Source organism: Galleria mellonella, unplaced genomic scaffold (assembly GCF_026898425.1).
Source record: "Galleria mellonella isolate WM207_F2 unplaced genomic scaffold, CSIRO_AGI_GalMel_v1 utg57, whole genome shotgun sequence".
Lineage (NCBI taxonomy): Eukaryota > Metazoa > Arthropoda > Insecta > Lepidoptera > Pyralidae > Galleria > Galleria mellonella.
The window spans coordinates 206251-230646 of NW_026442119.1; the positions used below are offsets into that span (position 1 = coordinate 206251).

Genomic DNA, 24396 nt, shown 5'->3' on the forward strand with positions numbered 1-24396 from the left:
TCCCTGGATTAAATGCGGTAAAGGGACATAAGAAATGTATACAGGTACTTTACAAAGTACTAAAAAGATCCATATTGTAAAAAAAAATTAGGCGACTTTAGGCTCCTTAGATCCAATTTTGGCACATTTCAGCAGAATTACCTGGCAGCATTGATTCTCGTTCCCAATGACAATTCGTTTATGGCGTCTAGTCTATGGATGCTTCGCATTCGCACGCCATTTTGTACTTTTGTGCGTGTTGATTTCTTCACAAAAATGATTTTATTGACACAAATTATCAATTTTATTAGTATTATTGAATAATTAATTTATTAGTGTAGATTATTACAATAAAAATGGATATGTCTGAAGTTAAAGCGTTCAACACGGAGGTATATAATAGTGATTTTATTTTCCTGATACAAAATCAAACCGTGGCATCTTTTTAAATATCTTCTTCTTTCAGTTATCCGGGTTGTACGACAATAGACCGCCTATATCAAAGGCGAAAATGAGTGCTATCACTAGAGGTGCTATAAAGGCTATAAAGTTCTACAAACATGTAGTACACAGCGTAGAAAAGTTCATACAAAAATGCAAGCCAGAATATAAAGTTCCTGGTTTATATGTGATAGACTCAATAGTAAGGCAATCGCGGCACCAATTTGGACAAGACAAGGATGTGTTTGCTCCAAGGTTTGCAAAGAATATGCAGCAAACCTTTGCAAACCTGTTCAGATGCCCTCCTGAAGATAAGGTTAGTTATGTAAAATTGTTTTAGGTTAGTTTTGTCTCTTTGTAATATTATTGATACTCTGGATATGATTATTGTATGCAGATACCTAAAATACTGTTGTCTGATAAAATAGAAAAAATACTTACATGGTGGTATTTTTTTTAAGTGCAATTTATTTGAGGTATTGCATTTACACGATGATGCTACATTTCTCAAATTTTGTGTTTTGAAAGCATAGAATTTTAATATGATATTAAATCAAAACATTCTGATAACATGTACTGCCCCTAAGTTACATATATAATATTATTATACTATTTACATAGGAGCCTAAAATATAATTAGTAAATAATTATTATAGTATTTTTAATGTAGCTATTAAATGAATATTTACATATTTTCATTATTTTACAAAATTTCCATATTTATGTTATGCTAACATTCATGTAAATGCTAAGATATTGAGACATTGCCTGCAAAAATATTAGTTGACATCAATTGTTAATAAATTTCTGTCAAAATTCTGACTTCTTTTATACCACAAAGGTGGCAAATGAGCATACAGCCTTATTTTTATTTTTGTACTGTGTACTCCCTATATCTTTATTATCAAACATGGTATTAACTACAAATAACCATTCCCTTGAATTATTAATATATCAGTCACACAAAACATATCTAACATAAAGTTTATTAATATTTCAGCGCAATATAATCCGTGTACTGAACTTGTGGCAAAAGAACAATGTGTTTAGTCCACAAGTTATCCAACCATTGCTGGACATGGCCGATCCTAACCATCCTCTTCATCAAGAAATACAACAGAATAATACAGCTAATGGTAACTATAATTTTTTTCTATGCAATATGAAATTTCAATTGTGATGGTCCACCTGATGGAAACTGGTAAACATCATCTATCACCTAGTAGTGTAATGGAAAGATACTCTTAGTGTCTGTTCATACAGACGAACTCAGAGAGGAAAGCACATTTTAATCACATTTGAAATACGAGTTCCAGGTCATTAAAGAGCCTAATATTTTTGTCTATTTTCAACCATTCTCATATAACAAAAGTAAAAGGAAACCTTATTTCAAAGATAATAAAACTCTTGCTCTTGCTTAAGCTAAATTGCAGGTCCAAGTATATTATTAACCACCCTGCAGGTCCAATCATGGGTTTATAGTGTTTGTTGTGGCAACAACATTGGCTTGTTGACGACTACGACATTAGAACAATTAAAAAAAAAGACTAATATTATTTTTTTCTGTGATATTTATATAATAGTACTGTAATATTTATTTACAGCAATGATTTATTTTGAACATTTCAGGGAGCAGTCTAAATTTGACTCACAATATGTCAGACAACAAAATATCCCCGGTACCCCCACCACAGCACACACCGCATGCTTCCACACCGATGGGTGAACAGGTAAATGTCCATTTTAGTCTCATATTCTAAATTGTAGTCCATATGGTCCCTGCATAGAATAGGACATCCTTACCTTTCCTGTGGGTGTCATAATTAATTGAATTAAATCATTTAATAATTGAGGGAGGGCAGAAGCATTCCTCTTAAAACATCAATAAAGCCAGTGGTTGCCAATCCCTTTGCCAAAATTGGTAACTACATGCAAAGAATATGCATCACATAATAATTTTTTTTTTAATTGTATGTCTACTTTCAGTTCCAGGATCAATCAACGGGACAGTCCAATGTAAAGTTCAACCGTAAGCTTCTCAACGACTTTGAGTATGAGAGTGAAGATGAGCCAATGGCGTTGGACTCGTCGCCGGCGTCGCAGCCGTCGCACCATTCACACCAGCAGCTCCAGTCGCATCAACAGCACCCACCACAGAACCCTGCTGATGTACTCGGGAGGTATGTGTTTACGAAAGCTTTTTAAATATCTATTAAAAAGAAAAGGTTACCAATTTGTCTGTTATTGGTGTGTATGTTAGGTGATATGGTCGATAATTTTGAACTATTTTTAATAATTCTATTTTGCTGTTGATAGAGTGTACTCCAATGTTACTGTCTTTTTACCAACTATATTGCAAGACATGAATAAAATACAACGAAAGATACAATTAAAATACTGGCATAGTAAAAAATGGCTTGCATGGCTATGTTTCAGTTGGGGAGTATCATAAGCGAAACAGTATATTCTGTTATCTCCATGTCTATAAGGGACAGTTATCACTATGGCTGTCAGCTTGTTTGCCATTCTAAGTAGCATAAAAAAAAATTTAGAATGGCAAACAATGTGACGGCCCACCTGATGGAAAGTGATAACTTATAGACATGAACAATACCATGGACATAACAGAGTATTTTATACTATTTCGCCCTTGATAAACCCCATACCATTTCTTAGTACTAAAATTTTTTTTTTATGAGTGAAAATGGTAGTGTAACCCCACCTGCGCTAACAGGATACACTGGCGGAGCACCAGTGAAGGGTTATCAATGAGAATGAAAACAGGCCAGTTAGCCCATCATGATGAATTCATCAGGAATTAACCATGATAGTTTCCAGGGAGAACTACGAGAAGGTCGACCTGTTTGGATATATTGCTAGCAATGGGATTCTCAGTCTCCATTACTAACAATCCCTTTCCCCCGAAAGTATTAAGATGTTATGTACTGTATTGTATTATATTGGATTGTCACAATTCTAGTCATTGATTTTTCTTTAGAGCAAAATTTTCTTGTAGGTAAGGTTTATGATATTTTATTATTATTATTATAGCTTTTTATCCACTTCCGTGGTCCCCAAGGGTAAAAGCCTCCTCCATCTTTTTCCACTTCTCCTTATCTATAGCAATACTTGTCCAGTTTTTTCCTGCTATCTTTATTATGTCATCTGCCCATCTCTTTCTTTGTCTTCCAACATTTCTTTTTCCTGCTGGACCTCGCCATTTTGTTGTTTGGAGAGTCCACCTTTTATCTTTGTACCTCACTATATGACCTATTTTATTATTATCACTTAAAATTATTATATTTGAGTATATACAATAAAACAATGAAATTTCTTTGTTCCAGCATTTTAACAAATCCTGACATAATGAGACAATTGCAGAGCCTTCAGCTTATGGCTGGAATTCAAATACCTGTAAGTTATATTGTACCGCTCAATACTCAGTTTCAATTTCAAAGCCTTTATTGTTAACCATAGATAAGAATTACACTATTACTGGCCAGGCTGCATAATAGTCAATGTATCCTTCGACACAAAGGCCTCCTCCAGTGTTTTTTATATTTTTTTTATCTCTTACTTTCTTGAGCCACAATGTACCAGATACACTTTTGAACTCATCCGACCATTTTTTTATACTGTACAATACAATAACAATTTCTTTTTCCTGCTGGACCTCGCCATTTTGTTGTTTGGAGAGTCCACCTTTTATCTTTGTACCTCACTATATGACCTATTTTATTATTATCACTTAAATAAAATATATATCTTATAGCAAATACAGTGAATGCAAATGTTTAAAAGCTATAAATGTTTGTGTCTAAATTCCTCTAGATTGTCTGTTTTCTAGTTCATTGTTTTCTTAATGTTGTGGAAGTAAATTATTCAAACAATCTGCAAAAAAAAAAACTACATATATAATGTTTTTTATTTTCAAATTTTATTGTTTTTTTTTTTCAGAATCTTATGCCCATGATGTCCGATATGCAAATGCAACAGAATCAAAACCAAAATCTACCATTTTTGGTAAGTAAATGAGTAATTTTATTTATTTGCTAACTTCAAAAAGAAGGAGGTTTTTTGATTGTATTTTTTTTTTAAGTTTGTAATCTCATAACTTCACCAGTTATAAATCAATATTTTTTTTTTTTATTAAAACAATATGCTTACAGTTTGGATACATAGAAATGTTATTAAAGTCCATTCAGTGTTTTAGTTTTAAAATAAAAATAATTGACTTTTTGATTTTGTTTGTATTGCATAATTATTTTTTTGTTTACAGAATTCACAGCAAGACCAACAGAAACAGAACGAGGCCAAGGATGATATCGCCAACGAATCTGACATAGAGTTTGTGGAGACTGGCCCCCAAGTCATTGAAATACCTGATGCAAATGATTCGAGGTGAGTTACATGCTTTAATTATCATTCAAATGCGAATTAGTTAATATATACTAATATTATAAAGAGGAAAGGAATGACAAACTCAAAAACAACTCAACCATATTGAAAAAATACAGGTTCGTCTAGTGTGGGGCCCATTGTATCTTGAGTTTATAACTTTGTGTTTTTTGTCAAATAATATTTCTTTTATTTCTATCCCTAAAAAAATTTATGTTTGTTTTGGAGTTATATTCGCATATGGTGACCCCAAGCTAAGCCGTTGCACGTCGACCCATCGGGATCTTTTGTGCTTCCCCCTGCCTGTCCATGCCACCATAATTTCATAGATCCTATGTGTTATCTTAACGATATCCCGTGGTTTAAGATATCTGTAGTCCCCTGGTTCTGGATAAGCCGTTCCCAGTAGACTCATGCGCATGCTCGCCATCGAATCACAGTTCTGGTGCACATATAGTGTTCCATGGATTCCGATTTCGCCTTAACTGGACATATGCCTTATTGGCATATGTCCAGTTAAGGCACCCATAATGAGTCTTGCCTGTTGTCTGCCACCTAGTTGTTGCCAGTTTATCCCATCCTTCAACATTGTCATTTAAGAACTTTTTAGAATGTTTTGTTTTAGAATTACATATGGATGTGTTGGTTGCAGGAGCCCGTCCCCCAAGTCTCGACGTCACCGCTCGCGGTCCAAGTCGCGGTCGCGGCGGCGGCGGTCCCGCACGCGCTCGCGGTCGCCGCGCCGCGCCCGCCACCGAGACCGCGAGCGCGATCGCGATAGGTAACTTCACATCATTTTTACAAAAATTCACATCCCCCTCTTAAGGAGAGGAGATGGCAAACTAACTCCCGGCAGAAGCACAGTGGGCCGCGGTTCAGGGCCCCAGGGAGTGAAACCGGCGTACAATACGGACAATATCTAAAGGCACCGCTTTCTACATCTTTCCCGGGAGTAAGCCGCCTTATTATTATTATTATTTCAGTCCTTAACTGTTCACTGCTGGACGTAAGCCTCCCCTTGGGGGTTAATGCCAGCAGACGGATTGGCAGCCGCAGTCAGGCTTTAGAGATGTTTTAAGAGGGACGCTGCTGCCCATCCCTCTCTGTGTCTTAGTCGTTTTTTATGATATCTTTGGGAAAGGAAGGCGTGACCCATTCTATGCCGGGACCACATGGCAAATTGCAAAAGCGTTGTAAATATGGAACATAAAATCGCTTCATCATCATACACTGCTGAACATAACCAGTCCTTAACTGTCCACTGCTGAACATAAGCGTCCCTTTGGGGAGTAATGCCAGTATTTGCCACGCTCGGCAGGCGGATTGACAACTAGTCAGGCTTTAGAGATGTTTTAAAAGGGACGCTGCTGCCCATCTCTCACTGTCCCTTAATCGTCTTTTACGACACACATGAGAAAGTAAGAGGTGAACTATTCTATGCCGGGACCACACGGCCAATTGTAATTGCTTAGTTATTGTGAATTTCTTCTAATTTTTTTTTTTTATATTATAGAGACAGAGATAAAGAACGAGAGAAATCCTACAAAGAGAGAGAAGCAGAAAAGGAAAAGCAGAGGGAGAGAGAAAAGAAAGGATTACCGCCTATTAAAAAAGAGAACCTTAGTGGTGAGTTTTACTATATTTCATAAGCGATTTAAAAAAAATCTTTATTCTTATGAATTTTTCAATTTTAAAAAAGTATTTTTATTATTGGTGAAGTTACCTCTTGTATTGGTGTCATTTTAATTTTGTGGTAATCAAAGCTGCTGTTTTTCTTCTGCTTGTTTAAAAGTAAAATTTGTGTCTAAACACACAATTCTACATTCTAAATTCAAATATCCACAATTTTACCAGAGGGAGACTGTATAAAAGTAGATTGCTTGGGTACCTCTGTCCCATTCGTGTTTCAACTGTGAAGCAGCTGTGTTTGCATGACTGTGTTTTGGTTTAAAAGGTGGGATATGGCGTGAATTTACTGGGTACAGAGGAATAACACCTGAGTCCTCAGGAATGGCAACACATGGGGGGTATCATGGGTGAAACAGTATACTCTGTTATGTCTATAGTACTGCTCATATCTATTGGCGACGGTTACCACTTTCCATCAGGTGGACCATCAGCTTGTTTGCCATTCTAAGTTGTATAAAATAAAAAATTACACTGCATTGTAAATGTTTGAATTTGGAATTTTACAGTGGAATTACAGGGTATGAGGCCATTCCTGAGGATTAAGGTGTTACATGTTAAGGTCCTACAGCTGAATGGCAATGCATTATGGTGAATTTTATAACACAACATGGTGTTATTCATTCATTATTTGTTATTTATTTCCTGGGTGAGCGTATTGGAAGATTGCAAAGCTTATCCAGTTGATGTAATAAATAGATAAATGACTATAAGCGATGGGGTCATAAAAAAAACTTACCTGTCTAGGTCATTAGATGGAACCGTGTATCCCAAATTATTTAAGACGTGCTAAAATCGTCAAACAACTAGTGGTTATACTGTGTAGTTAATTAACATTTTAGAGATGATCTCCAAACAATTGTTTTCCTAAAAGCAGATATTTTTGTTTTTATCCATTTTGCGTAAATATAGTTATCATAATGTACATTTATTATTGAGTATATGGCATAAAATATATTCTAGGGTAAAATGGAAAAAAATAAAAAATATAATTATTCAATTATACATAATTCATGACATCTTTATATATTTTGAATTATATCTAAGTAAAGACAAAATATGTTTCTGCTTTCTAATAATTGAAAATAGTCGCTATTTTAATTAATATAGATAAGAATAATTTTCAATTCTAATTTAAAATCTGGGAAATTTTTAATCTAATTACTTGCAACACTGAAAGAAAGTGTTCGATTTATTAAAAAAAAAGTGTCAGCCGATTAGACGTTTGTCTGAATAAAGGTCATACATCACATCATAGTACATACAATTGTATTGTATTATTTGTTAACCGACAACCGGTGGGGAAAAAAGGTTCTTGAGTGGCGACCACGTACGGGTAAACGCAGTGTACGACGATCCCCCACTAGATGGAGTGACGACCTGAAATGCGTTGCAGGGAGTCAGTGGATGCAGGTGGCTCAGGACCGTTCTTTATGGCAGTCTATGGGGGAGGTTTATGTCGAGCAGTGGACTGATGCGTTCGAGCATGTTCTGCTAGATAAGAATGTATTTGACGTGTATAATGCATTGTCTTTTTAATGGGTGATAATGGAATTGTAACCCCCCCCCCCCTGTGCTATCGGTATACGTTGGCAGGGCACTAGTGGGGGATGATAGATGACGATGAAAGCAGGTTAGCCCGTCGTGATGAACTCCACTAGAATTGGTCGATGGTTTCCAGGGGGAACCGCGTGGAGGTGGTTTATAAGGTGTACTTATAATCCCTCTCCCCCGGGGGAAAGGGATTGTTGGCAATGGAGTTTGACAGCTCCATTGCTAGCAATGCGCCCTATTAGGTCGACCTCCACGTGTTTCCCCCTGTAAACCGTCGTGAACAATTCTTGTTGAATTCGTCACGATGTGCTAACTGATCCTTCGTTGGTGCCTCGCCGGCGTATACCGATAGCGCGGATGGTGTTACTGATTTGTACAATTCCCCCCCTGCCCCCCCGCTGTGTGTCACACGGCGCAGTGTGCAGCACGACGCTGTGGGTGGGGCACCTGTCGAAGCTGGCGACGCCGGAGGAGCTGTCGGACCTGTTCGGCGCGCTGGGCGGCGTGGTGTCCATCGACGTGGTGGCGCCGCGCGGCTGCGCCTTCGTCGTCATGGAGCGCCGCCGCGACGCCGCGCGCGCGCGCCTGCGCCTCGACGGACACAAGCTGCACTCCAAGGAGATCACCGTCAGTACACCCACCGCCGCCGCACCACCTTCTTACATCTGAAAGGATATACTTAAACATTGCTCCTGTACAAATTATATCAAAATCGGTCCAGTGGTTTAGTTTTTAAATCGAAAGTGTTGTTTGTGTGAGTTTGTATGTAACTAGTTTTGAACTATTCTGAATTGATTTTAATAATTATTATTTTAATTAGAAAAAAAAAAAAAGAAAAAAAAACTAATTCTATTACAAATTAAACATTTATTTTAGACCACATTTTTACATAAGTTTACATTACTGTTTATTTAATTAAAATTATTTCGTTTAATTACACTACCATTAATATGTGTGTAATTGCAAACACTCGATTGACCACCATCAGCCTTCCATATTACCCTTCAATATCTGACTGGCATTTCGTCCACGCACGTTTTGCTATACGTTTAGTAGTTTGGATGCCAAACATTTAACACTAGACTTTGAGCAGCGATCTAATGATTTGCCTAAATATTCCTTGTTTAGAGGTAAAAGCATGACACAAAATGTGCATGAATGAAATAGCAGTTGGTGAATAATGGCTAATATAGAAAATTGTAGCATTTCTAGTAATATCAATGGTAGTCAATCTTCAAGTATTGTTAGATATACTCATACTAAGGGTAGTGGTAGTAAACAAAATAATTTTAATCAAACAACTAGTATTTAAGTCTTCCTTAATTCTTAAAGAAATCATTACATTTTATGGAGGACAATGGATTAGTAACAGTGTTTGTGTATCAGCGGTGAGTGGTAGAGTAGCCGGGAGTAGTGGAGTGTGATATGTGTATATATGTTTGTGTGGTGCGGCGGCCACGTACAGGTGGCGTGGGCGCCGGGCAAGGGCGTGAAGGGGCGCGAGTGGAAGGACTACTGGGAGGCGGAGCAGGGCGTGGCGTACCTGCCGTGGGCCGCGCTGCACGCGCGCTGGGCGCTCGGCGCGCTGTCGCTCGACGCGCTCGAGGACGGCGGCGCCGTCGACGAGGACACGCTGCCGCCCTGGCTGCCGCCGCGGGTACGCGCCACCTCGCCACCTCGCCACCTCGCCACCTCCCACCTCACCACCTCACCACCTCACCACCTCACCACCTCACCACCTCACTACCTCACTCGGCAAACTTTGCTTTACCATATACATTATTTCGACAACTATGCATGTCGTTTCTCGTACTACAATTGTTATATTCGATTACAACCCTATTGCGGCATATAAAAATCACGATTAAAAAAACAGGAGTTTTTTAATCGCGATTATTTTTTATTCAATGCTAAATCATAAAAAAGTAAACTTTTTTTTTATATATTTATGGGTCACCCTTATGATTGAGGGGTATGAAAAATGATGATGTTAACCGTTTCTCAGACCTACTCGGTATGCACACAAAATTTCATAAAAATCGGTAAAATCGTTTCGGAGGAGTTTAGTAACAAACACCGCGACACGAGAATTTTATATATTTGATAAAGTCGTTGTTATTATTATTATAGCTTTTTTCTCCACTTCAGTAGTCCCTAAAAGTAAGCCTTCTCTATCTTTTTCCACTTCTCCTTATCTATAGCAATATTTTCTTTCAATATTCTTTATCTTTATTATGTCATCAGCCCATCTCTTTCTTTGCCTTCCAACAATTCTTTGCCCCACTAGACCTCGTCATTTTATCGTTTGAAGAGTCCACCTTTTCTCTTTGTACCTCGTTATATAACCTTTTTCTGTTTCATACTATACTGAAGAGCATCTTATTTTGGTTTTCTTCTTAATATCTGTGTTTCTTGTTTTCTGTATTCTTCTGAAGAAGATTATAAACCCATACAAACTCTAAATCGATCAGTCGTAATTTAACTAGCCAAATTGCTGTCCAACTACGGACCTAGTTCCGCCGGTTTGGCCAGTTAAACTAACTAGTTAGATTAATTCAGGCTCAATAAAACCCTGAACCAAGGATCTCGCGCGTCCCGAGTCAAAGTGAACCTTCAAATAAGTGAAAGTGGACTATTAGCTGAGTATAAAAATAAATAAATAATTTCGGTGTGTGAGAAAAACATTTTTTTTTTTTTATTAAACATGTGCCCCAAACTAACGGCGGGCACACCGCACACGCTGTCACCGAGAATCACTAGTCTAGTTCTCACTACTACTCGATGACCTTATCACCTTACCATGACGGCATAAGGTATTATGGTATAAGCTACTATTATATAACCAGTATTTTTACTTTATTATTTGCGATTATTCAACAGATACTGCCCAAAGCCATAATGGACATGCCGATGATGCCGGGCATACCACCGGTATCGGGCGCGGGCATGCTGGGCAGCATGCCGGCGGCGATGCCCTCCCTACCATCACTGCCATCGCTACCAAACATGCCCTCGCTACCGCCACCGTCCATGCCGCAAATGCAACTACCCGGGCTACAGGCCGGCCCCGCGGCTACCATGGCAATGCAAGTACAGAGGATGCCTCCGCCCGGGTAAGTTAACTCATTTGGTGAATCTATTATAAAGGAGAAAAAATGTATTACTCAGAACTGTGTGTACAGTGGCAACTGTATGCTGTAAAATATATATTATATTACGCATTTTAATATAAGAGTACGACAACTTGTGCCATATCTTATCAGTAATAGTAGTTCTCTAACTCTCAATTCGCTACAACTAAAAAGTAGGAGTGAACTTCAGTTCGCAAAAAAAGAAATGATAGAAGTGCATAGAAATTAAAAAGGTACTTTAGCAATTTTTCAATTTCTATACACTTAACATTATGTTGTTTACATTCACGATATCGTCATGTGGTTCACGTCCACGATATATTATGTTTTTCACACTCACGATATCGTCATGTGGTTCTTGTCCACGTCATCGTTGTATTGTTCACATTCACTGTATCGTTATGTGGTTCACGCCCACGACATCATGTTCACATTCACGATATCGTTATCTTGTTCACATTCACTGTATCGTTATGTGGTTCATGTCCACGACATCATTATGTTGTTCACACTCACAATATCGTCATGTGGTTCACGTCCACGACATCGTTATGTTGTTCACACTCACGATATCGTTATATGGTTCACGTCCACGACATCGTTATGTTGTTCACACTCACTGTATCGTTATGTGGTTCATGTCTACGACATCATTATGTTGTTCACACTCACGATATTGTTATGTGCTTCACGTCTACGATATCATTATGTCGTTCACGCCCACGACATCGTTATGTAGTTCACACGATATCGTTATGCGTTCACGTCTATATGTTATCATCATGAAAAATGATAAGTGTTTCCTTTTAATTTAATTTGCTATTATATCGTGACAGTAAAATCGTATGACATCGTGCCGTGCTAATTTATAAAAGGCTTTATTATTTTTTTGTATTAATAAAAAGTACTTATGATCACTTATCGATTGTATTAGAAGATCTATAAATATAAATATATTTAATTAATAACTGAGGTTAGAGTATTATATTTTGAAATTAATCAAAATCTGCTTGTTTAAAAGTTTAAAAATAAAACTACTTTTAGTACTGGTTTCTTATGCAAAATATTGCAAATACTGGCACCGATGCTGAGTTGCCAATTCTTTGAACTTATCCCTTACCTAATATTTTAATTTAATAGCTTTGTAAAATTACTGTTTTATGGACTACTGTAAAGCGACCGTGTGGTTTCGGCATAGAATCGGCCATCTCTTCCTTTCTCATTGGTGTCGTAAGAACCGATTAAGGCAGGTCGAGGGATGGGCAGCAGTGTCCCTTTTTGTTTTGGTTTTTTTGTTTGGGTTTGCGGTTGCCAATCGTCTGCCAAGCGTGGCAACTACTGGTGAAACACCAAGGGAGAGGCTTATGTTCACCAGTGGACAGTTAACGCCTGAATAAAAAAAAAAATGTAAAGCAGATTTGTAATTATTTTAATTTATAAAGGTTTTATTGTATTATCAAATTGAAATTTTAAATTTAAAGATAAATTTAGAGTTATAGCGTCTCAGAATCGACAGTTGGGGTCGGAATCGACCCCAATATTCAGCAATATCTTTATTAAATAAATTTAAAAACAAAAATATATTAACATTTTGCCACAGCCTTTAAGTCATAGATCTAAGTACGAATAGTAGTAGTAATTATTATTCACAACTGTTTGTGTATTTAATATATGTGTATTGTTGGCAGCATGGCGGCCGGTATGCCCCCGGGCATGGCGCCGGGCATTCCGCCCAACATCCGACCGCCGAGCATGCCCGCCGGAGTGCCAGGTAATGAACGCACCATTGTAATCTATTAATTTTTACCGCTTCTTTGTTGACGTTGGTGTCTTCAATGTATTGTAAGTTTTTGGATTTTTGGCCAATTTTTGCTCCTAATTAGTCGGTTTTGTGATATGGAGGTTGTAACCCTTAACTTCAAAATGATTGTTCTATGAAACAATTATAAATATTTGAAGCTAAAGCGACATGAAAGCTCCTAATTAGCTTTACAATATTTTAATTTTTAATTTTTAGGGATTTAATAATTTGCCAAAAATGATTTTCATGAGCAAACATACTGACGACTCTCTAGATAGAAGATGGTAACAGTAAAGGTGTAGAGACTAAACCATCTTTCAAAAAAAAAACGTTCACGCTCACTTTATTACTTTATCCAAGCAGTAAGCGCAATTATATTATTCTCAATTTCGTGTATAATATAGTATGTGTCATATATGTGTAAGTATATTTGTTATTTATATATATATTTATTCGTCTATATATGTAATTTTAGTATGTATGTATATCAATAGTTACTAGTACCGCATTCGAGTATTCTGTCACTTCCCTATGGTTGATTGGGAGAGAATGTTTTTAACATTAAGTCCGCTATGTACACATATTTGTACTAATGAATAAATAAATAAATAAAGGTGTTAATATTGTGTAACGAGTGATGATTATGTACTGCGCAGGGCTGCAGGGCGAGGCGGGGCTGCCGCCGGGTGGGCCGCTGCTTCGCTTCCCGCCGGCCATGCCGCCACAGCCCGGTATGTCCTCACTACATTACATCACACAACACATCACTAGACCACATCACACCACACCATACCACACCATACCACATCACACTATACTATAAAATTATTTTTTTAATGGATGATAATGGAATGGTAACTATACTAACAAGGCACTAGTGAGAGATGATAGGTAACACTGGAGAAGGCATGTCAGTTATCACCATCTCCTGGAATTCAACTCTATATTTTTCAAGTTGGGATAATGGATGGTAACTCCGCCTGCCTGACAGAGTATATATATACACTGATAGTCCGCATTTCTAATAATTCCTTCCCGCTCCGAGTTAGCTATTTACTATATGAAAATGTGTGCATAGTTTGAATATGGTGCTTGTTGCAGGCATGGTGAGCGGATTCCTGGGCGGGCTGCTGGGCGTGGGCGGGCTGGTGGCCGCCGGCCTTCCACTGCTGCCGCGCGACCAGCACCCGCAGCATCCGCAGCACCCGCAGCACGCGCAACACCCGCAGCATCCACAACACCCGCATCTACAGCAGCTGTCTCACCACTTGCAGGTATAATACTGCGAGAATTCGGTTTAAACTCGTGTCTCATTATTTGAACATTTATAACAGTTCAAGATTTCGGTGAACTACTCACAATAATATGGTTTATAAAGAATAAATAAAATAAATAACGACAGTTTAAGTGTATTCGACTATTTATTTTTAATAATTAAAAGAAATAGGAACTTGGACTTAGATAAAAAAAAAGTAACTTCAATCGGGATAGAATACAGAGAAATAAACTAAAAAAAAAATTACAAAAATAAATATTTTTATGCAAGTAAATTTAGATTTAAGCATTTTATAAGAGTTTTTTTTTTATTGTAATGCAATTTGAACATTTTGTAACTAAAATGAAGGGGCATGAAACTCAGCTGTTGCTTTTTTTTTTCAAAAAATTTAATTATATACATAATGTATATTTTTAATACAAACTGCTAAACACTATCAGATAATAAAGTTAGTTTCTGGACAGATTTAACAAATGCTCAGATAGTGAACTAATTTATGTCTCCCCCTGTGCAGCAACAGACCGCCGTGAGTTCGGTGAACGCTGCCGATGATGCCATGGAGCTGGAGGGCGATGAACTGCCCCCCGTCCCGGCCGTCCCCGCACACGCTGCCCCCGCCCCCGCCCCCGCCCCCGCCGCCGCCGCCGCCGGACCGACCGTACCCCCGCCGGAGGCTGCAGGGTCCGGGGCTGCGACCCACGATGACCCGTCCTCATTACACGATCAGGTACTAATGATTCGGCATTAATAATAGTAATTGTCTCCCTTTGGTGAGAAGGAAATAGTTTCTAGATTTATTGGTTTTAGAAATCAGTCAAATAACCCATTGGAATAAAAGGAGGCAGATGATTATCAACGTGCACATTTGTCCCCAGCTCCAAGCGCTGCTATCGAAACCACCGCCGGAGTTCAACTCGTCGGAGCCGCCACCGGGCTACAAGGTGAACGAGCCGCCGCCGTTCGCCGGGTCGCAGCCGCCGGCCGACGACAAGCAGGACGACGACCGCAAGGGCGACCGCGACCGCGACCGCCGCGACCGCGACCGAGACCGCGACCGCCGGGACCGTGAGCGCCGCGACCGCGGCGACCGCGCCGACCGTGACCGCCGGGAACGCGACCGTGGCAGGGACCGCGACAGGTACAGTACAGTATCTGTATGTTGGTTCAACAACGATTATGCTAAAAGTAAAACAGACTTTTAACATATTTGAAAATAGATACCAGACCGATATGAGCGATAACAAAATGGGTGATGACATTTTTCCGCCATCGTTATTAAGGTTCAGGATCCCATATTACCCAAGCCTAGATGCATTAGACAAAATAAACACAAACATAACAACATAACATTATGTTTTAATAACATTGTTCTTCTCTTTGTACAGAGAGCGTGATGACCGCCGTGACCGCGACCGAGACCGGGGGCGGGACCGGCGTGACCGCGACCGCGACCGGGATCGAGAGCGGGACCGGTTTACGTCGAGGGACGGTAACAGGTTAGTATCATATTGTATTTATATATGTATCAGTATTTATTGCAAATTTCATAGGGGATAAGCAAATGGAATCGAGATTCGAGAACCACTCACATTAACACGATATCCTTCAGCTTGTACTCAAATTTTCCTCCCTAGGTAGAAAGATAATTTTTTTTATGTGTGAAAATGGTATGGTAACCCCGCCTGCGCTAACGGGATACGTTGGCGGAGCACCAGTGAAGGGTGATAGATGAGAATGTAACGAGGCCAGTTAGCCCATCATAATGAATTCATCAGGAATTAACCATGATAGTTTCCAGGGGGAACTGCGAGAAGGTCGACCTGGTTGGGTATATTGCTAGCAATGGGATTCTCAGTCTCCATTACTAACAACCCCTTTCCCCCCGGTAGAAAGATATTAGTCGTGGTTTAGAAATATCTAGGGTCGGGTTGAATACTCAAATGAATGTTATATATTTGTTTATGTAGGTATTCTGAATGTTAATAGTTGTAGCATTTCAGCTGCTATTTATGCTAGTAATTAAGGTTACTTAAATAAAAAAAAAAAAGGCTTATACTATTTTTATTGGCAACAGAGAACGCAGCAGAGAGAAGTCCCCGTCGCGCAACATGGCGAACATGGAGCAGAACCCTGAGAAGTCACTGCAGGAGCGACTGTGGGAGATGGCCAACGGCAAGCCCCGCGACGACGGCGACAAGCCCCGCGACGACTTCGCCGACGGCCGGCGCGGCGACGACGGCCGTGACCGGAACGAGCGGCCGCCGCTGCTCGACCGCATGCCGCCCATACGGCTAGACATGCCGCTGCCCGATGAAGGAGGTCAGTTCAACGTACAACCTTACATTATATAGATAGAGCGTCGAGTCTCAAAAACGGCTTAACAGCTAATTTGACAATTAGCTGCCAAAAAGCTAATTGTCAAATTAGCTGACTTGTTTTATTTTTTATTTATATTCTATATACTTAAGCCTACAATGTATTTTGACGTATCTAGGTTTAATTATTTAATAAATTAAATGAATTTTTAGGCATTTAAAAAGTGCAGAATTTATAAGACAAAATAAATATAGAAGTTATAAAGGAAACTATTTATCACGCAAAATTATATGAAAAATTTGACCCGCTTTTCGGAGCATTTGTATGGAGGCACTATCTATATAATCTAAGCATATAACATATAAGACATTCGAAATAATTGCTTGATGAAGATGCTCAGTTTAACATATCATATATTTAGAACAATAATATTATATTTGATATCACTACATAGTATAAAACAATGTCGCTGTCTGTCCGTCCCTATGTATGCTTAAATCTTTAAAACTACACAACGGATTGTGAAGTGTTTTTTTTTTAATAGAGAAAGTGATACAAGAGGAAAGTTTATATGTATAATACATGCATAATATTGTAGAGAAACACTGATAATTTTGAAGGTTTCTAATGTGATGTGATGTAATGTGCACCTGTGCGAAGCCGGGGCGGGTCGCTAGTTAATTATATTTCTTTACTAGTTGTGCTTGTGACTCCGTTCGCGTGGACGTTCGATGAAGTTGAAATTGTTCTAAAATTAGCTTTTACTCGCGACTTCGTTCGCATGTTCGGGATTAGTTCACTGACAAGGGTAACAAGTAACCTGCGCCCTTCTTCGTTCCATATAGTACGTGTATACGAAATTTCATTGTGGTTGGTTAAGCTGTCATAACAAACAACGTACGTAACAAACAAACAACCAGAGGGAGACTTTGTACAAAAGTCGATTGCTTGGATATCTCTGTCCCATTCGTGTTTTTCCGTAACGCAGTTGTGTTTGCATGGCTGTGTTTCAGTTTGAAGGATGGGATATGGCGTGAATTTACTGGGTACAGAGGAATAACACCTGAGTCCTCAGGAATGGCAACGCATGGGGGCGTATCATGGGCGAAACAGTATACTCTGTTATGTCCATGGTACTGCTCATGTGTATAGGCGACGGTTACCACTTTCCATCAGGTGGACCTTCAGCTTGTTTGCCATTCTAAGTTGTATAGAAAAATAAAAAGAAGTGAAGAGTAAATAAATAAATAGATATATAATTTATTTGCATTACTTACAGCACACAAATAACAATAGATTTAGATACATACGCACAAAAAAAAAAATATTACACTTTTAGTACAAAAGGTGGTCTTATCGCTAAAGCATAGACAATCTTTTGGGTAGAGAATATAATATCTCTCATGGGATCTCTTTTGCAATGACATTGTAAAAAGGAGATAAAAAAAAATGACGGAGGTCCGGTAACGCCCTGTTGCAGACGCGGAGCAACCGTCGTGTGGTGCCGTCGGCGGCAGCGGAGGCGCCGCGGCCGGCGGCTGGACGCAGCTGCCGCCGCCGCACCTGCCGCCGCCGCACCTCGCGCCGCCATTCCGAGCAGGTCGAACACACAACACATGTTTTTGCTATTATAATTTTTATTACAGATGATCAGGATCCATTTTTGTTTGTAACAATTGACTTAATGTTAGTATGTGAATGTAAAAAGACTCTATTTTCTGCGCTTAACCTCTCATTTGGGCCGTTGTGCGTATGAGTCGTGGCTAGTACAGCCAGCCTAGCTCCGCCCAGAAGCACTGAAGCTTCCTGGGTTCTTCACAGGCCTCACGGAGCGACGTCACCGTTCCGAGGATTTCTAAACGTTGATGGGCCACAGCCTCACATTCCAGGATTACGTGAGCAGCCGTTTCTTCGGCGTCGAAACAGCCTCGACATAGAGGGCTGTCTGTGGCTCCTATTGTGTATAAATGTTTGTTTAATGGACAATGGCCCGTTAATGTCCCTATCATTATTTTGAGGATTTTTTTATCTAGATGTAATAAACGATTTGATAGTCGTTGTAACTTCGTAGTAACTTAATGTTAGTAAAACAAAAACAAATCATTTTATGGCCCCTATAATAATTTTGACCCACAATGAGAGGATCGGGCTATCGTATTTATTACATAACGCCTTCAGAATGCTGTTGTATGTACACAGTCGGTGTAAAGTAGATGCGATTCGTTTGCGTCTGATGGCATAGAAGTCGTCTGTCCATGCCGCTGCAAACAATGTGGATGCACTACAAAAACGTGACAACCGTAATTCATAGGCTACGGTAACCGCTTACCATCAGGTGGGCCGTATGCTTGTTTGCCACCTCAGTGGTATAAAAAAAATCATACATAATACATAACATCACATTAGATGACATTCAATGTATTAATAAATGCAATTTTTATATATTCTTTATTGCACTTGAACAAAAGATATAGCGATTAGTTAAACAACTTGTTGACAAGGAAGGGCTTATCTCTGAAAGAGATATCTTCCAGCCAATCCAATGCTGTTAGAGAGAAAATAATTAGCAGGTAATCTAGTGCGGGAAAAGTACAGGTAAAAAGGTATACAAGCTAAATGGAATAAAAATAAATATACATATATTGTTAATGATGTGCGCTTGCGTTTAATGATGAACAGATGATATGATGATGATGATGATGATGATGATGAATAAATACACCTAGTATTTGAAGCGATTTAACTAGGGTAAATAAAATAAATACTTTTGAAGCGTTGTATTGAATATAAATTTGATGTTATGCGTTGAAGTTTTGTTTTGCGAGTCTGTTACAATTTTGAAAACCTGAAAGGTCATGTAAATTTCTCCTGCGTTATGATTGGCGTTCTCGCGATGTCGTGATGAGCGACTCTTGTTACTGGTTGATGTTATCTATTAATAACTTAGCAGTCGTCCATTGGTTTTACCGCTGTAACCGCTTCATTATACGCAGGAGTGAATAATATTAATTGCATATTGTTAATGCTTTAACATATATTGATTTTTGTAGATTTTTGATCCTCTCTCCCCCCATGTAACACGCTGTAACATTTATCTGTGATTTTATGGATATGATATTCTTATTGTGAAGAATAGAAAAAGTTTTAAGTTTTTGAGTTACCCTACATTGTAAACAATATTATAATTTGAAATGTTATATAATTGTTAGAAAGTCAATATGACCAACACGGAGCGTGTAGGGGGGGAAAGGGATTTTTAGTAATGGAGACTGAGAATCCCATTGCTAGCAATATCCCCAACCAAGTCGACCTCTTCGCGGTTCCCCCTGGAAACTGTCATGGTTAATTCCTGATGAATTCATCATGATGGGCTAACTGGCCTGTTTTTATTCTCATCTATCACCCTTCACTGGTGCTCCGCCAACGTATCCCGTTAGCGCAGGCGGGGTTACCATACCATTTTCACCCATCAAAAAAAAAAAAAGAACACAGAGCGTGTTGATTAAAAAAATACAGCGAAAATCGACTCAAAATTGGTGATGTAATCGCGTAACATTATCACAAAAATTTAGAACAATTGAGATATTCACTCAAAAAACTTTCAAACAGTCCCAACTTGTTTTAATTCTATACTTAAACCTTACTTTTTTTCTTTCAGAACTGAGAATGAGAGGACCGCCCAGACAACCTATGCAAGGTATTACATAAAATAATAAACCCAATTACTATTGACTCATTATGTGTTTTGAACTAAAAGCTAATTGTAGTCATATTTTTTGTGAGAAATTTTGATTATGTATATAGAGGGATCAAGCATGTAGTCTGTCTGATGATAATTCATCAGAGTCAATGAAAATTTGTAACATTCGAAGCATTACTTTTACAATACTCAATAGCCAAGACTTGTACAAAGGATCTCTGTGCAAAAAATTATATTGCCATTCTGTTTTTAAACAGTTTTTTTGTCTAATATTTAGTTTCAGTCGATTAAATTTTATTTTCTCAAAATTTTCAGGGCCATGGATGGACGGTCCCGGCCCGGGACCAGGTCCAGGACCAGGCCCTGTGGGCTTTGGACCGAGATTCAACGGAATGGGACCGCCGCCTTTCGCGCGACCGCCCTTCGAGAGGCCTCCTTTCGAGGGAGGACCAATGTTCGATGGTCCGCCCAGATTCGAACCACCATTCAATAGAATGCCTTTCGACGGAATGACTAGACCACCTTTCGACGGCCCAAGGCCACCTTTTGACGGCCCTAGACCACCGTTTGATGCATCCAGGCCACCGTTTGACGCATCGAGACCACCATTTGACGGAATGAGACCACCCTTCGACGGGCCCAGACTACCGTTTGAAGGGCCTAGACCACCATTCGACGGGCCAAGACCTCCATTCGATGGGCCGAGACCACCTTTTGATGGAAAGAGACCTCCCTTCGAAGGAGCTAGACCACCCTTCGATGGTTCCAGACCACCGTTTGATGGAAAGAGACCACCATTTGAAGGGCCGCGACAATTTGACGGCCCATATGAAGGAGATCGTCAATTTGATGGTCCGGCGAGATTTGATGGACCACCAGAGTATTTCGATCGCGGCGGTAGACGGTTTGATGACCGTGAGCAGTTTGGAGAGCGAGGCTGGAATGGTGACCGTGACAGGGACCGCGACTGGGAGCACCGCGGCGAATGGGATGATCGTAGAAGGGATCGTAGAAACAGAGATCACGAGGATCGTTTCAGAGATCGTTCGAATCGCGGTGAACGAGGAGAGCGCGGTGATCGCGCTGACCATGGCGATCGCCCCGAACGTGGTGACCACACTGACCGCGTTGAACGCGCAGATCGCGGCGATCACAACGATCGACCAGAACGCGGTGACCGTGACCGCGGCGATCGGAGTGACCGTGGAGACCGTGCAGACCGAGGTGATCGCAACAGAAGGTCGTTCGAACAGGACCGGACGCGGCCGCCCCGCGAAGAACGGAATACTAGAAGAGATAAAGACAGGAAATCCAGATGGGGAGCTGCCGATGAATCTGCTAATGTTAACGAGAATCAGAATCAAGCAGAGGAAAGTACAGAAAATAGTGAATTTAATGTAAATAGTGAAAGTAATGAAAATTATGAGAGTGTTGACACTAGTCATGAACATGTTCAGAGTAATGATAACAACAAGGAGAGTGTTAGCGAAGAGTGTTCAGAACCTGCACAATCCGATGATAAAAGCAATGACGCAAGTTATGAACCAGTTTCGAATGTGTATAAAGAGAATGATGATCTAGTTTCAAATGAACAAGAAAATAATGAAACTCTCGCCAATGATCAGGAACCTTTAAGGTGCCTAACATTGAAGAAAATTACAAAGGTTCTGACATTCAAGAAAGCATAAAAGAATCTAATGTTGAGGAAAGCTTTGACAGTTCAGATAACCACGAAAGTTATAAGGGCTCAAGTGAACAAAACAATTCTGATGTTTTCAGTATGCAGGAAAGTTTTATCGCTAAATCAAATGAGCAGGAGAGTGAAAACAAAGAATATGACTACAGTGGTGATGAAAGGGGCGGTGATGTCGCAGAAAATAGTTATAATAATGAGGAAAGTAATCCACAGAAGTCCCCAGAAACGATGGAATGTGAGGCTCCAGAAAATATACCAAGTGCAAATGACCTTTACGACGAGAGTGACGCCATAGACACTAGTTTCACATTACAAACCCCTGTGGACAATTCATCAATAGCTGTCGTCGAAAAAGAGCCCACATTCGAAGTGGCAGACAGCTCGAAAATTGTAGACATGTTCAGTCCAGACAAAGAACTCGCGGAAGCGAAGGAGAGCGACAGCAGCGAAGTGCAGACAAGCACAGAGAGCAAGGAAGGAGTAGCTTGACAGCGGCGGAGATGGAAAGTCGGGTATTTCCAGTGGAAATGATTCGGGTGACGCGAGCGGGCCCCGAAGAGGACACGATAGTGGCACGCCGAGTTACAGCTATGTCTTCTAACTAGATTATGGTTGTCATATATTTTGTCAAAGTTTTACAAGGAACATATAGCTTTAACTCGGGCGGCCGACCGCCGATGCGCATAACGCCAAAGATTTTTTTTTTATACAAAGAACAAAGTTGAAATATACGAGTGCCTTATTGGTTACCGATGTGGTGTTTTGTTTGTCACCGGCACGCTGAGAAGAGGAACGCGCCTGGGCGCTCAAGTGGAGCGACCCGGGCCAGGTACGGTTGCTAAATCATTTATACGCGCGTCTAGAACAATTGCACTCGAACGGCCCGATGTTGCGACACGATCACAGTTTCCCATTTCACACTATCCGGTATGCTTTCATAACGCGCTGTCTCTATCTGCCCTCTCGCTGACAGAGTAAATGCGACTATATTTTTGTTCTATTATTGCACTTATTCGAGTTTATTGACGTGTTGCAACATTATATAAATTTATAATACAAACTGCACAGTTGTACTCGGCGGGCGTAATTTTTTGTCGTTATTTCAAAATGTCGAAATGAAGTTTTCTCTCTCTCTTTTTTTTTATATTTATATATATAATAGTGAACATTTGTATAAATTGACATTTATATTTTATATGTAAATGTATGTGATATACTTGCATCACAATTATCTTCAATTCGACATAGTTTAATACCGCTAGCAATGTGTGCAAAATACCTCGACGGCGGCCGTGTCACCCGAATCAACTGGAAACGTCCCCAACAAACGTGCAAGAGGAAGATGGAACACATTGTGTAGTAATACCCGGCGCATATGTTCACGTTTTACTGTAGATTTAAGTTGTTTCCCTTTTGTTATCTCGAACTTGGTTATATATGTATCGTGTATAACATGTTTTTATTCTTTGACTACGTGCTAATTTAAAAATGACACAATAATATTTTAATGTTAGATTGCTCTTTCATATTGATTGATCAATTGGTAGAATTTTTTGTCGCTTCGTCTTTATAATGTTCGGTGAAGGTACAATATATGGTTTAAAAAAATTTTTTAAATCTATTTGATAGATATTATACGTAATTTTATTAAAAAATATATATATACATATAGGATCAAATTGTAGCTATACCTATCATAATTTAGGTTTGTTTATAATTTTACATCTCGAGATATACTTAGGAGCTACTCCATGCTGTATGCACGGACTAATTATATGTAACATATTTTTGTAAAATTCAATATAATTATGGGCTTACTGATAGGATAGTTTCTACAGAAGGTTACTGGCAGCCCGCTCTGTGTAGATAAGCAATTAAAATAAATTAAATGCATGCTTGGAATATTGTCATTGTGCTTAAATAAAAATCTTTCTAAACTCACTCGAGGTATGTTTAATTTTCAGGTATTATAGATTTTAGGTCACGTTCATAGGGTTGTCGCAGTAACGGAGGGGTCCCTTTTGCACACATTGACTAGTTTTGCTTTGTTTTTTTTACATTGCAGCCAGATGTTGCAGTGGACTTCCTTATACCGTCAACAGTAGAGAGTACCATGTATAGGTATTCTCTGCATCCACGATCGACTGCAAGCCGCCATATTTCAACTGTTGCCACGCAAGAGACTTAGGCATGAGGTGGTGATGGGTTGTTCTGATGATGATAAACGTCTCAATTCCACACCGTGGTAGTGGTGATAAATGATAAATGATAAATTAACAGTAATTTGTAAATAACTGCAATTTAAAATGAGTTGAGAAAGTGGACCATACAAGACATGTGTAAATAATTTGACTCTATCTACCCTGTATGAAATTCGGCGCGCAAATAAAATGAAAAAGAGTACGCACCCATGTTGGT

The 24396-nt window shown here is 39.4% G+C and overlaps 1 protein-coding gene across 1 annotated transcript; it reads left to right on the top strand.

The window, feature by feature from the left end:
• Positions 1–191: 191 nt before the first annotated feature.
• LOC113509913 (SR-related and CTD-associated factor 4) lies at positions 192–23919 on the top strand. Its single transcript, XM_052899270.1, has 23 exons — positions 192–371; positions 446–736; positions 1421–1556; positions 2050–2150; positions 2407–2600; positions 3765–3834; positions 4378–4443; positions 4700–4821; positions 5471–5599; positions 6332–6444; positions 8477–8685; positions 9524–9715; positions 10939–11171; positions 12878–12960; positions 13647–13721; positions 14092–14264; positions 14781–14993; positions 15142–15404; positions 15652–15762; positions 16341–16585; positions 18063–18182; positions 20241–20279; positions 20598–23919. The coding sequence occupies exons 1-23, from the start codon at positions 336–338 to the stop codon at positions 21968–21970; spliced, it is 4587 nt and encodes a 1528-aa protein (XP_052755230.1). The 5' UTR covers positions 192–335; the 3' UTR covers positions 21971–23919.
• The last annotated feature ends 477 nt before the right edge of the window (positions 23920–24396 follow it).

Coding starts and splice junctions, on each gene's coding strand:
- LOC113509913 (XM_052899270.1), top strand. CDS start 336: ATGGATATGTCTGAAGTTAAAGCGTTCAACACGGAG. Junction 5,600..6,331: donor CGCGAGCGCGATCGCGATAG/GTAACTTCACAT, acceptor TTTATATTATAG/AGACAGAGATAAAGAACGAG. Junction 9,716..10,938: donor CGCCCTGGCTGCCGCCGCGG/GTACGCGCCACC, acceptor ATTATTCAACAG/ATACTGCCCAAAGCCATAAT.